The sequence below is a fragment of the Athene noctua genome, chromosome Z, assembly GCF_965140245.1.
Source record: "Athene noctua chromosome Z, bAthNoc1.hap1.1, whole genome shotgun sequence".
Classification (NCBI taxonomy): Eukaryota; Metazoa; Chordata; class Aves; order Strigiformes; family Strigidae; genus Athene; species Athene noctua.
In genome coordinates this window covers 68,482,804-68,498,360 of record NC_134077.1, presented here as the reverse complement: position 1 = coordinate 68,498,360, position 15,557 = coordinate 68,482,804, and the positions used below count along the sequence as shown (strand labels likewise).

The 15,557-nt window shown below is 36.4% G+C and overlaps 1 protein-coding gene across 18 annotated transcripts in view; it reads right to left on the bottom strand.

The window, feature by feature from the left end:
• PTPRD (protein tyrosine phosphatase receptor type D) overlaps positions 1-15,557 on the bottom strand; it is a 384,409-nt gene that overhangs the window by 99,378 nt on the left and 269,474 nt on the right. For 8 of the 18 annotated variants that reach the window (XM_074932640.1, XM_074932629.1, XM_074932631.1 and 5 more), the window contains 4 exons: positions 13,447-14,034; positions 12,922-13,022; positions 11,796-12,055; positions 6,409-6,499 (listed from right to left, as the gene is read on the bottom strand). In XM_074932640.1, the coding sequence (XP_074788741.1) occupies positions 6,409-6,499; positions 11,796-12,055; positions 12,922-13,022; positions 13,447-14,034 (1,040 nt within the window). The remainder of the gene's footprint in view (positions 1-6,408; positions 6,500-11,795; positions 12,056-12,921; positions 13,023-13,446; positions 14,035-15,557) is intronic. The other 10 variants (XM_074932630.1, XM_074932633.1, XM_074932637.1 and 7 more) reach the window with 2 other exon arrangements.

Sequence of the window (15,557 nt, the reverse complement as noted above, 5' to 3'; positions counted from 1 at the left end):
AAAGTTAATAAAGCAGTATAACTTCTCTGAAGACATATATATACAGACATCATATTAAACCTCATATATATACATGTGGGTGTGTGTATATATATATGAAGTCAGTCACAGAATAGAATCATAAAATCATTTACATTGGAAAAGACCCTTAAGATCACTGAGTCCAACTGTAAGCCTAACACTGCCAAGTCCACCACTAAACCATGTCTTTAAGTGCCATGGCTTTTAAATACCCCCCAGGATGGTGTCTCAACTGCGTCCCTGGCAGCCTGTTCCAATGCTTGACAACCCTTTTGGTAAAGAAATTATTCCTAATATTCAATCTAAACCTCCCCTGGTGCAACTTGAGGCTGTTTCATCTCATCCTATCATCTGTTACTTGGTTAAAGAGGCTCATCCCCAGCTCTCTGCACCCTCCTTTCAGGGAGCTGTAGAGAGCAATAAGGTCACCCCTCAGCCTCCTTTTCTCCAGACTAAACATCCCCAGTTCCCTCAGTCATTTCTTGTAGGACTTGTGCTCAAGACCCTGCACCAGCTTCACTGTTCTGCTTTGGAGGCGCTCCAGCACCTCAATGTCTGTCTTGTAGTGAGTGGCTCAAAATGGAACACAGAAGTCGAGGTGCAACCTCACCCGAGCCGACTTCAAAGAGATAATAACTTCCCCAATGCATAATAATATTTTCTCCCTCCCTATGAATATGCAAGGTACTTTCTTATGTCCTGTTTGACACAACAAAACTTACTAAGTCATATGACGTATTTAAAAACCAGGAATAAAAAATACAAAATTTAAAAAAAAAAAAAATTTGGAAAATCAATTTATGCTAACTCTTTTTAACTTTTTCTGATAACTCTGAAATACAAACAACTCAGTACTAAGTAGGTATGAATAGCAGTTTGTTTTTTGCTCTCTAACATGATGACTAACAAGAACTCTGGCAAAATTTGTGAACATCTAAGTCATGGAAAAGAGTGCTTTCCAACATACTTCATGAATACTAAACAAAGTTCAGAAGAGTTATGGAGTGATTTGTAAACGTGTCTTCTATCCCAAACCTGAAATTTACTGCCATTTTATTTCTTCAAAAGCACCAAAAGTTGTGTTCCTCATGTTTTGTACAACACAATAAATTGATGATAGGAATCAGTAACAGGACCTATGAATCCTAAGACAACTTTTCTACTGCTCAAAATATTATCTACCACACCCTCACACACAACCCACACTTCAGATTTTTAACTATTTACTTTCAAAATGTAACATACTTATTTCATAAAATACTTCTTATGATAAACAAAGCTTAAATTTATACCAGCGCATTTCCAACAAGATTAGATGCTAGACTCAAACTTGTAAAACATACACTAACTAATGAAGGAACTTAAGCTCATCTGGTATAAACCATTGATGAATTACTTATTAAATCAGACAAGTACTTATTCAATTTCCTTTATCAGTTTTGATACACTGGCATTCAACAAATATTAATCTGATTTGATTACAAGAAACCTGAATATTTCCTGGGTGATAAGTGATGACTCCTAAGGCCTCTTTTCAGTGGCTCTCATCTTTAACTTATGAAACCTTCAATGTCTTGTAGTGTCAGACTGCACTCATAAATTTTTCCAAGGTCACACAGCTATTTTAGGCTTTTCAGCACACAAATAGAACTAATACAATAGATTATCACAATCTTCTTTGTTGGGAGGAGGAGATAGAGTCAGATAGAGATCAATAAAAAAAGAGATTAAAATCTAATCGTCACCATATATTTTAATTTTAAAGAACATGTTTAGTCATGGAAGCTCTCTTTTTCTTCAGTCTCTTCTTCAGTGTTATGCCTCAGCTTAACTAGCACAACTTCTTGCCTTCCCCACATGGGATCTTTAATTTTGCAATTACACAATTAACAATTCCAATGCATGTTAACCAATCTACTATTCATTCTGCTACTGAGTCAGAATATTTTAATACTGATTACTTTAACACCATTTCTCATTGAAGTACGTATTTCAAACACAGGCTACAGATAAACATGGAAGCAACCTGTACCACCTGGATCCAAACTTCTTTAGCATTGAGGGTGTTTGGACATTACCTCTTCAAAGACCTACACAGTCAACTGCTTTCCAGCTCTAAGCTGATCTCTGTTGAGATTTTACATTCATTGAACTCTTATCAGTTTCCATGCTCCAACAAAAAAGCTGGTACACTGCAATGGATCTCCTCAGATAAAAAGGCCATAATTTGAGACTAGAAATCATTATTCATTACTCAAGGACTCTATTACAATCTGCAGTCCATATTTCTCTTTCATTTTTTCTAAAGAGTTTAATGAGCAGCTATAGTAAATTTGCATGGTAGAAAAATGAGGGCAATAAATCGTAATACTAAGATCTCTATTTAGTTGCCTTATTGAAGGTGACTGTCACATCTGTTGGTAGCTTCCCATGCCCTGGGTAGAGTTACTGAAAGCAGAATGTGAGGCAGAGACTAATCCAAATTTATCCTAAGTTGCTTCAGACCTTATAAGATCTGTTGAGGGAAGCACTCTGTGAAAAGTTTGTATCTATATGAAGTCACCTTTGATAAAGATAATAACATCTATGCAGAGGGCTGAGCACTGACAATCCTAACATCTGCTGAAACCCAAAGGTAGATATTCAGGTAATAACGATGTGACAAGTATACTAACTGGAAGTCAGGAGCTGTAAGTACTGCAGTATGAGGAGAGGTACGTGGCTTGAAGACAACTGATATTTTAATTTATGGGTACAGTTTCCACTGGAATTTAAAGTTATTTATGGGGCTACCTCAAGTAAATTTTTATCATAAATTTCCAGATTACACTATATTTACAATTTTGATTTTAAGTAACTCATAATAAAATGTCAAAATGCTGCAAGAGTACTGCAATCAAAATCAGATTGAGATTGAAAGGGGAAGAAAAATGTTTGATCTTAATTATTTCTTGCATTTGAATTAGTAACATAAAATGCATATATTTAACAGATAGCAATGCTGAAGTACTGTACTGCAGTGGGTGAAGTGATCAGAAACTAAGCTTTGGCTGTGAATACCAAAGGTTAAATAGCTTAACTCACACAAAATGAGTTTAACTTTTTCAAAAGTGGTTATTCATCATCTAAGGCCAGCTAAACTTACATGTGTTTGTGTGTAGATAAAAATCTGGTCTGTAACACTGATTACACATGACTGAATAGATCTCAGGTGAACCTCTGGCCTCATTCATGCTTCATATATAAATGGGGTTGTTGCCAAGTATCATTACTTGCACATATATCTCCTGTTGTCATTTATACCAGGATTTCCATCAAATTACTGAACTGACTTAAGAGTTAACATGCAGGCTTTTATTTAGGTTTTATTGTTTACAAATATAAAATAATCCTGCTAGTTAATACTGCAAATCATATTTTGTGTGTATTTCATTTATTTGCATGACATATCTATTTACAGTCACTAGATCTCATGACATTTAAAATAAAATGAAATTTTGAGTTAATAAAAAAGGATTGTATATCTAATAACTACTACCCAGTCCATTGTCTACTCAGGATTCTGCATCTTTAGTTTCTTTCAGAACTGAGATTCAAGGAACCAGGAAGACTAGGTAACTACAGTAAGGCTGGAGAGTGTTTGGGACTGGTCAGTTATGTACTGGAGTTAACATTCCAGAGGAGTGTTTTAAGCAAATACTCTTCTTCTGACAATTTAAGCAAAGTATTTGGAACATACTTCTTCGGAAAATCTATTGTCCAACTCTTTCTGATACTAGCCAGATGTCTGAGATTGTACAAAAAAAAAAAAAAAAAGAAGATATGCACAAGTTTCTTCACTTGACCATCAGGAACTATTTGCTCAGAGAGTCACGTGGTTAGTTTTTGCAGGTTTTTTTCCAAATTTACTTATTGTGCCACTGCTTTCACATGTTTGTCAGGAGTAGTGCACCTAATAACAATAAGCATATATTTTCTAAATTTGGAAGTAAAATAGTCTTTTAAGTAATAGAAACTGGATTAGTTAGAATGAAATACAGTCACTGACTGCTTTTGACTTTTTTCCCTACAGTACTTACCATATGTACCGGTAGAAATTGTAAAAAGGTGTATCAATGGTTCTGGTTCTTTATCAGAAATAATTTTCATTTTCCAGTCAATGCATATCTTATTTCTTCCACCATTAATTCCACAATGTGGTCTCAATTAGATCAGTAGAAGTGGGAAACAACCCATCCTGACCCAAATATTTCTGAATTAATAAATGCTCTTTATCAATCTGTTATACAGATTAATGCACCACAACTTGCAGGATGATTAAAATGACCCTTTGTTATGGGAATCAGCAGGACCATAGAATTTAATTGCCAAAAAGTTCAATGTCATCTGGCACCTATCCTTTAATCTGTTAATGCTGCTGAATGTGACTACAGTCTTGGGATGTTGAAAGTGGGTGGTAATATTAAATCAGTTTTCCATTACTGGATGGATCTTGCTGTCAGAGTTTTACTGTTTAACTGCATTTGATGTCACCTAGGACTATGAGCATGAGCTGATGGCATTTATAATCCAAGTTATTTTAAAGGAAAGAAGTTAATAGATCAAAGGAAGACATCGCTGCAATTGAATCAAATGAGATGATCACGTAAATGAAACTGGTCAAGAGGAAACACAGGCTTCAATCAGTCAGTCAGTAGTAACAAAAACTATGCCTTCCTTTGAACAGTTGTTTTTAATCTTCTGATTAAGGATTCTCCTTGCTGTATATACTCTTCTTTGCCTTTTCTGATCAGAAAACAGACTAAAGACTGAAAGACCCTGTTTATATTCTGGAAGCTTTCTAAAGCAGTGTTAGTTTGGTGGAGATCTTTATTTTCCTTACATTTTGGTGCAAACATTGAAATTGATATCCACTTTGTCAATAGGAGGAGAAAAAAAAGCCTTGTGATTGCTTGCAGATTATCATTACTTCCCAGTGATTGTATATGGGGAAGCATATGCTGAAGCATCTCCATAACATAAAAATCTGGAATCCACCAAAAAGAAATGGAAAAATAGACAGGATCTAGTCAAAAGATCTAGTGATCACAAGTAAAGAAACTGATCTCTGGTCTTTGAATTGCAGAGATATTACATGTACAAATTACCATAGCATCTGAATGAGATCTAAAATCCTAGTCAGATACAACAGTAACACCACCACCACCTGCCTTTTGTATGGGGCTGTCCTGGTTCAGCTAGGATAGGGTTAAGTTTCCCCAGCAGAGAGGGGGAAGGGATCTCCAGCCAGGTTATTCATACCATGCTGACATCAGGTCTGGGCGTGGGAGCGCGGGAACTTTTTCCTTTGTGGCTTTGGTGGCAGGGAGCTCATGGCAGGCTTGTTCCATGACCATTTGTGGTATTTCTCTGTATATCTTTTGTCTTGCTTACAGTTGTTGCTGTTTATTGTTGTTATCATTGCTACTGTTGTTGTTCAGATTGTTTATCACACTGTTGTATTAAATTTCTTCTTATTTTAACCCGGGGTTTGTGCCTCACTTCCAGCCTGACCAGCTGAGGGTGGGGGAGGGACAACGGCAATGTGGTCTCTGGTCCCGGCAGGGCTTAAACCACCACAGGGGCTTTCACATGGGGCTCTCAAAAGAGTTTTACAATGATGAATATTAGTATTATTCCAAATTCACAGATTGAAAGAAGAAAGGCAAGTTTGTTTGAGCTGTTAAGTTTGCATGAGTTATATTGTCCTTCAGTAAAACAGAAGACAAGACTGAATGCTGACACTCTACTTGTTGGAATTATTGTTATATCAATTACATAATTAATTGATCTCTAGTATTATTAGTCTTATTTCTAAAATCATTTCCACCCTTTGGGTTAATGTAATTTATAGTGTCAAATGATGACACAATATTGCTCTTTCCTAATTAATTTATTTCTCAGCACAAACTGTCAGTAGAATGGAGACTATTGTGTAAGTTTTCTAACCAGAAACATTACAGTATGTGAGAATCTGGTAAAAACACGACAAGAAGGTCAAATGTTAAATTGCAGTGCACATTGCAATTTAGCATTTGTTACAAGCTTTGTAAACACCCCACTAATGAACCAGACCTTTACTACAGTTCATATCATTGGCGATTAAGCTTTTGGTGACAACTCATTTCACCTCCTGCACTTTTGCATTATGCTTTACAATAGAAAAAGAATAAAATATTAATGCCAACAAAGATCAGACACTTTTGTTTCAGTCCCCACAGGCTAATTCAAATATAAACATTAAATATCCCGACAACCACAACTTCTAAAACTGGTAAGTTAACCACATACCACTAATAAGATTGTTTCTTTAATAAAGGGTAAGATGACATAAAAAATATACAGTACCTCATCTAGTTCCATTTCATCTGGACTCTCCCAAGGTTTGATAAACTTTCCACGAGACCTCTTCAAAGGCACAATAACTATGTAATAACCTCTGTAAAGGAAACGGACAAAAGTGAAGTTGAAGGAAAAGGGGTAGATAAATTGATGGAGTAGGTATCTGTTCAGAGGAGCTTAAGAGAACAGTGGTATGTTGAGAGCAAACCTTAACATATTATTATGTCACTGCAGCCTTCCAAACATAGCTGTAAAGATTCACACCCTTGAAACCATGTTCAGTGTAAAACATTCGATAAATAGCACTAATTATCTGTCTTTTCATGGATACATATAAATATGTATAAGAAACTTTAATTGCAATGTTCCAAAATACCTACATGTTTGACTAGTTTATTTTTTCATGTAAAATACAAGAGCCATGAGATATTTGTGCCCTGCCACCATCATACTAGGAAAAAAATCCCAAACCCCTAAATTGAAACACATTACCATATATTTAAACTTCAATTATCACGTCATCTTCCCTCATTTTCACATATAATCAGAATAGCAGGTTAACAAAATATGTTTGTTGATGCCAGTACTATTATGAACAGAAAATAAAGGAGACAGAGCATACACTCCACCCACATGCTCTTTACTTTTGAGTATCAATCACCATCAGCTTTACCTACTTAAGTATTCTGTTCACAGTCATAGACAAGAGAGCTTGATATATGCTCTCTTTACAGCTAGGATTTGCAAATTACATATATCAGTTTTCCTCAGAAAATCTTTCCTGAAAATATCTTCCTCCTTCCCCCCACGGTCACTAGTAAATTATACTTTCTAGTATAATTGAGATATGGCACCTTCCTCATTTCCTTCACAAAGTCTGGATACATGTCAGGCAGATCCATAATTTCACATTAGGATGAGGAAAACAGTAGAATCACAACAGCAGGACATCCAGGATGGTATATTATACATCTCCCTGATAAACACACTTGTCAAAAAGTCAAGCACTCTCCATCTCAGAGAATAGGAAAAGAAGCTGCTCTCCTTCATTTCTAGTAACACAGAGCTTATTAAAGGGTGTCTCTGTCTCTCCATTATGGAAGATAATTTTAGTGTCTCATGGACCGTCTCATGAACCATCTTCTTCTCTTCCAGTCTGCCATTTTTTACAGCCTACTCAATCTTCTCCAGCACTGACTATTCATTTTACTCATGCAATGTAGTTGAAAAACTTAAAGTAATTAACAAAAGAATGTCTGCATAAAAGGACTTGCATTACAACTGATCAAAAACGATCTCAGTCTAAGCTGACTCTATGAACTAGCTTTCTTCCATGCCAGTGCACGCCATTGGTCCATTTTAATGGTTTCTTCTTAATTAAAGCTTCTTCCCATAAAAGAAATGTAACAAAACTTTGCACTTTTAACTACTGTAGTAAAAACACATATATAGTTAAGTTCTTGTGTTAAGAAATTTGAGAAATTTTTCTGTGGAAATGCTGAACTCCAACAGAGGTGCTGGAAAGAAGTGATGGCCACAGATTTTTAACTGCTGCTAACTTGTTATATTTCAGTATATAAATTTAACATCTGCAGCATGCATTCTTATAGTAACAATATGATAAATTATCTTTTACACTGATGTTCTTATTCAAAACTAGTAAAGATGGTTGAACCCAGATTTTAAACCTGAGTATGTCTTTTCTTTGGTTATATGCATAATAAATCCTAGTGAATGCTGATTTATCCATGTATAGGATAATTACATCCTAAATATCTTTTTGTATAACACATGACTAAGAATAAAGACAAAAAGCAATTGAGAATAGGCCCCTATATGCCTTTCAGACATCAAAAGATACATCTGCTTAAAGAGCTGCACAGCAATCTTTTACTTACATTTTTTCCCCTTCTTTTTCTTTTTTAAGCTGAGAGAGTGTTCATACTTTTTTCAATCAGGGAACATCCAGCATGTAAATGTTAATTTCACACTCTTTCACATTTTCTTCATGCATGCCTCCCACTCATAACTTTGATTATCCACTAAGACTTTCAGCACATACAGAGTATTTTAAAGCTGAAAGCATAAGTACATCAACAGCAAGCAGAAAACGAAACTGTTCACATAAATATACAGTCCTGCAAATTGTAAATGGCAACAAAATTCTGTTATCTCTAGCTATCTTAAGAAAATGCAGCATCTCTTGAAAAACATGTTTTATTATTTGCTTTATTATTTTCTTGTTTGTTTTGAGGTGGGGTTTTTTTGGTGTTGTCATGGATATAACCCAGCCATCAGCCAAACATCACACAACTCCTCACTCACCCTTCCCCACCTGGGGGATGAGGGAAAGAATTGGAGGGGTAAAGGCAAGGAAACTTGTAGGTGGAGACAAAAGCAGTTTAAAAATTGTAATAAAATAAAACAATAATAATAATGATTACAGAAAATACAAAAGAGTAATGCACAATTCATTTGCTCACCACCTGCTGACTGATGCCCAGCTCATTCCTGGCTAGTAATCCTGAAGAAGTTAAGATCTCAAAACCACAATTACAGAAGCAAGAGAAAGCCCTTCTTTCCCAGCCACCCCCCCTCTATATACTGAGCATAACATTATATGATATGGAACATTTCATTGGCCAATTTGGTTCTGTTGCCGTGGCTGTGCTCCCTCCCAGCTTGTAATACCTGCACCCAGGCAGGACACGGGAAGCTGAAAAGTCCTTGATTTCTTACCAACAGCTGAAAACAACAGTGTATTATCAACATTCTTCTCATATCAAATCCCGTACTGAATACAAAGCACAGCATTGTTCTAGCTTCTAAGAAGAAAAATTAACTCTATCACAGCCAAGAACAGGACAGGGGGGAGGGAGAGAACTAGAGGGTTTACTTGGATATTGCTTGAACTACTGAATATTACAAAGGCCAAATTCTTCCATAAAACTCTGCTTTACCTAAGACTTTGCAAAGATGGAAGAGATTCAGAGAAATATGAACTGTCCTTTACACATAAAAATGGCTTTGAATTAGCCCAAATTACTACAGAACGAACAAACTGCTCACTTGAGATGATGCCAGCAAAGAGATACATTTTGCCTAGCATAAGGTGAGCTCTGCTCCAATTTCTATATTGTATCACCATCAACATTGAAATAATGAAAATTATTTCTACCATCTTTAATAAATTACAAAGGCTCTTATAACATTGCCCTCAATGCCACTAGTATTTACCTATAATTCATTATAACAAACCATTGTTTCACCTTCTGTGTAATTAGTATTATTGAAATATTCTCAGTGCTTCATAGTAAGATAGAGACAATCACGAACATATAATGTACTCACAGAGGAACAGCAACTGTAAATATATCAACATAACTATTACACAAAATTGTTCTTCCCATACAAAGACTATAGATGCAATAATCTCACTTCAAGCAAGCATCAGGTAAGCTTTTTCTGCTCAGTATGTAGCTGCTTTGGTATACCTACTTCCAAGGGTTGTCAATCTTGTTTTTGTTTTTGTTTTTTCTGTCTCAAGCCTGATCACATGTTCTTAGGAAATAGATATAGGAGGACGTACATTATTTGCAAAATTGGCAGTTTGGACCCCATAGATTTGATGTACCTTTCCTGATGTCACTCAGCCTCTTTCATTTATTTACACTACATGAAAGGAAGGGCATCAGCTCTTTATCCACTGCTATGTTCTGCTATTGTTTGACCAGCTAGCCTGCACTTCTTTCTCTGTACGAATGCTCTGCCTCATAAATCCTTTTTGACTCATTCCCTCTTCAGTATTCCTTAGCTACATTGTTACTCTAATGATAATGGCTATATTTTTCAGTTTTTCATCCTTTTAATGTCTCAAAATCATTTTTTTCTTCACCTCACCTGCCTCAAAATCCTCAGTCAGTAATGAAAAATGGGAGCAGCTTTCTACAAAGCTGTCAGTAAAAAGTCACCAGGGAGAGGACAAGTTGAATCCCCAACAATATTTAATGACTTGCTCATTTTCTCCCCCATTTCCTTTACATTACACATGGGAACCTTATAGACCAACAAGAATCACTATAAGCAGACCAATAACACTTACTGATTGTACCATGTTTCATGTTCTCTTGGCAAACCTTTATTGTCTAACCTTTCTAATCCCTGCTGACCATGTGCTGTCAGCTCTTTAGTCCTGTTTCTCTGTAGTATCTTTCCCCCAAAATTTAAGTGACCTCTAGTGAAATCTCTGACTTTTTTTTTTTTTTTTTTTTTTTTCCAAATCTTCTGTTTTCTTTCTGGGACCAGTGAAGAGGACCTGAGATTTTTTTTTAAAAAAAGCCCCTCAGAATTAATTAATCTGAATTAATACAAGTGCAGTAAGAATTCTCAAAAAAACCCAAAACTCCACATAATTCTGGAATAACTGAGTCTGAGTACTTCAAGATCATGCAGCAGGGCATCTACCCATTGATGGGTTATCCATTCTTCTTGAGAGGATGCATTATCCAAAACACAACTGGCTATTTTAATCCCTCTTTGCTATGGAAATCAGTGATCAAACACTGTACTCTGAGAAACAACTACAAAATGAAGGACAATCCTCCATATATATGGATCTAGATTTTACTCAGGTTTACATGCTTGGCTAAGTGACGAACTTATAGAATAGTTCCAGTTGAAAGGGACCTACAACAATTGTCTAGTCCAACTGCCTGACCATTTCAGGGTTGACTGAAAGTTAAAGCATGTTATTAAGGACATTGTCCAAATGCTTCTTAAATGCTGACAGGCTTGGGGCATTGTTCACTTCTTCAGGAAGCCTGTTTCAGCATTTCCCCACCCTCTCTATAAAGAAATACTTCCTAATATCCAGTTGAACCTCCCCTGATGCAACTTGGAACCATTCTCATTAGTCCTATCACGGAAGCCCAGGTAGAAGAGATCAGCACCTCCCTCTTTCCCTCCTCAAGAAGCTGCAGAGAGCAATGAAGTCGCCTCTCAGCCTCCTTTTCTTAAAACTAGACAAACCTTAGCTGCTTCTCATAGGACATGCCTTTCACCAGCTTTGTCACCCTCCTCTGGACACATTCAAGTACCTTAACAACAGAATTTGGCATTTGTTCTTGTTAAATTTCATGCCATTGATAATTGCACAATGCTCCAATCTACCTAGATCCCTCTGCAAGGCCTCATGTCCCTTGAGGGAGTCAACAGCACCTGCCAGTTTAGTGCTGTCAAATATTAGTCCAATATTAGTCCAAACTCTAATCCAGAGTACTGTACTCTCTGTACTGCTATGAAGAATAAAGCCCTGTTCTTTCACTACAGCTCTGGATTTTGTTAACAGTAAGAATAATCATCTTACTGGAGATAAAAAATGGTATGTCACTTACTTTATATTCTCATTTGAAGGTACTTCTGGAAGTTCCACAGTTATCATGCCATCTAAGTTGGTCTTTCCAATGAAAACTGGCTTGGTGCGTAGCACATCGGGTGCAGTCTTTGCTGTCACTCTGTGTTGAAGACCCCCGGCACTATTTCCTCTGTTTGTCAGCACAAATGAATATGATGTCTCTGGCTTCAAGTTAGTGATCAGCTTTTGAGTAGCACGTCCATCAACCTCTACCACCATTTTCCCATCATCATAAAGGATCTAAGTTAATATAAAAATCGAAGGTTATTTTGGTTACTAAGAGGACACAACTGATATTGTCACACTGAATTCAGGAACAAACCCAGATATAAACTTAAAATGAAAGTTTATGGCTATTCTAGGCTGTAAGATAGTAATGAATTCACTACTGCAATTAAACTCGCTTTCAGGGGAAAAAAAGAATTACATTAATCTAAAGCAGTGTAAGCAATCCCCAAATCCAATTTCACTTATTCAGCTTTAGTAGTTTTGCTTGGAACCAGCATTCATATCAAAGCACACTTGTTGTTAAAGGTACCTTGACTTTTTCATTCACACTCCTTGTTCAGAAAGAGTTTTGCAATCTTTAGTTCATAAAATACTGCTCTTCATTTGACACTGCCTGAGATGACACGTGATGAAGAATGATGCAGAAGAAATGTCAGCCAGACTGCAGGTTGCATTGAGTCTCTTTATCTGGCTAATGTTGTAGTTAGTGCAGTAAGAGTTATATGCAAAACTGTGTCATTTTACATGTGAGGAGACAAAACCCAAAATCGTACTCAGTTACAGACACTACAGAATGACTAAATAAAAGAAGAAAATTATTCTTCACTTTCACTGTTTCCTCTAAGATATTGTAGCAATGAACTACCAATTAGCAAGGTGTTCATATGCATAATAACCACTATGAGCTTGACTTGGAAATACTGGAAAGCTCATATTGGAAATGTCTGAATTGAGCAGTTTGGGTCAATATTGCTGATTAGTTTGCATTCTTAAATACAGAAATACCAAAAAAATACACGTTTAGTAAGCTACTTAACCAGGTGAATGACATCCTCTATTTTCTGTATTTTCTCTCGTACAAATGGAAAGTAACTTACTTTGAAAGGCAAGGCTGAATTGTAATTTTCTGGAATTTCCCATGAGAGCAAAACAGAAGTCTTCATTACTGCTTTAACATGAAAATTTTTTGCAAACACTGCTGGAAAAAAAGAAACAATGTCTATAAACAACATCTTGGAGCTTAGATCTTGTCGTATTTCCACTGCTACCTGGGAGTATTAGTTTTCATTTAGGTCAAAAAACAACAAGGATTCAATTCTCCTACCTGTTTGCTCATATTTAAGTATCACATTTTAACTCATTCTCACTCTTACTGACAACCCAACATGTACATTTTCCTTACCTGAAAAAATTGTGAAGACGTTAGCCAGAACTTGCTTGGCAAGGGACAACTGAATTCTAAGGCATCCAAAATGTATTAAGATTGATATACTTTACCTTTTGTGTTTGATGAACCTATTTTTATGAATGGGCTGGTCAGTTTTATTTATAGCTGCAAAAACACTGATATCCAAAGACCGATACTCCTTTAAAGGTCAACGCCATAAGCAGACAAATCCTACCTTGATCCACGGGTAGTGTCCTGAACTGGACACTTGGACTATATGGACCAGGCCCTTTGCTTGTGTGGGCACGTACTTTTACATCATATGTGGTATCTGGTTTTAAGCCAGAAAGTGTCATAGTAGTATCAGCAGGAACAACAGGGAGTTCAACTGGCTGGTAAGCAACATTGATATCTCTGTACAAGATGGTATATTTGGTGATAATGCCATTTCTCTCTGCCAAGAGTGGCAGCTGCCAAGTTAATTGAACTGATGTAGAAGTAGAACTTTCCGATTGGAGATTTTGGGGAAATCCACTGGGTACCTCTTCAGGAACAGAAATCTCTTTAACCATCTCCTCCCCAAAGCCCACTTTATTTCTAGCTGAGAGCCTGAAGACGTAAGAAGCTCCTTTGTGAATATCTGTGGCTGTGAAGTGATCTTCCTTCTCTGAGAACTCCATGGTTGTAAATGTGTCCACATCTTTGCGACCAAACTTCAGGCGATAACCCTGCAGCGGGCCAAAAGTGTCCACAGGAGGGTGCCACTGAATTAGAGCCGTGTTCATCTGTGTGTGGCTAATCACAAGCCGAGGTTTGCCTGGAACTGTAGCACAATGTTATTTAAAGATGATAAATACAAACAGAATTGCATGTACAATTATTGAGGCTAGTTTTAGCAGGAATAGGGATAAATTTTCTACTCCCTCACTCTTAGTTCCATAAATTACTCTCTTATGGAATAAATAATGTCTGCCTCCTGCACTGTTGAGTCATATGGTATAATGAACTACGATAGGAAAGCCATTTACTGTTTGTTGTCTTCTTCCCTTACTATTATTTCTAAATACAGAGAACATTCAGAGGCACAGGACTTAGGAACACAAGTCAAGAAATAAATCTTCCAACAGACATCTTATGAATGGTTCTGTCTCACTTACAAATCCTTGCTTGCAAAAAAAGTGTATTGTCATAAGTATTCATTAATTTAATCCAAGGCATATTTCTGCTATTCCTGTAAATGGAAAAATAATTAATGATAATAATAACAGTAGTAGTACTAGTAGTAATAATGGAGAAATTGCAAGTTTCCATATGTGTCTAACGTAACGTTTGCCAGGGATAGGCAAAATGTGGTAGAAGGGAATCAGATCAACCTTGTCATCAACAATCATTACTATGTATGGTAGAACCCTATCATTCCACCTTCCATACATAAATCACCTCCAACATGGGCTGTTTCAGCTTGGAGTGGTAGCACAGTTTGGAATTTAACTTCTTGCTTGTCCTACCTTATCACATGTGATTTTGTTTCCAGCATGGTCTTTAAGCATGTGAACTGGATTTCTTCCAAAGAACACTAAATTGGAAGCTCTTCTTAAACTGCACACCAGATACACTGAAATCCTTAACTGGGACCTATTGGTCCAAAGTGATGATTTGTCATTCAGAGAAGTTGTGACGGTGTAGTGAGTGCTATGAAGCTGTGATAAGTGTGGTGAGGACATTCAGTCGACAGGATTCAATCAGCCCCAATCGAGGGGGAAATCCCATCATCCAATTTATATTGTGTACATTTTTTGAGTCCTGATATCAATTGATCTCATTTACTGTGTCTGATTAATTGATACATTTATTTTTATTTATTCATTTATTCATATTAATTTCTATACCTGACAGGTCAAGAGACTACAATAGTTTTGGGAGTAATAATGCCATGATAACATAGTCTTCCATGAAGACTAATTAGCTCCATCCGCATTCAAAGCTTTCCCACATGAATGTAACTGCTGCACTGTGAACTTTGGTTCCTGAATTTAAACACTTCAATGGATTTTATTACTTATCTTCAGTTCTCAGGAACCCAGCAAATCAGATTCTTATTGTCAGAAGTTCTGACTATTATTCCATAATGCATTAGGAATAAGGAGGAGGAGTGGCATGGCTTGACGAAAATTCTTCACTTAATATGCTCCTTCCTCATTATACCTGTCATAAGTCATGACACTGCTTCTAATTGTGCAAGAATTATAGATAGTTTCTATATAAATTTTCCAAATATCCTTCTTTTTAAATGTCTAGTTCACCTGCAAGTATTATTCCTAGGAATTTTGTAAGTTTTTTCCTACA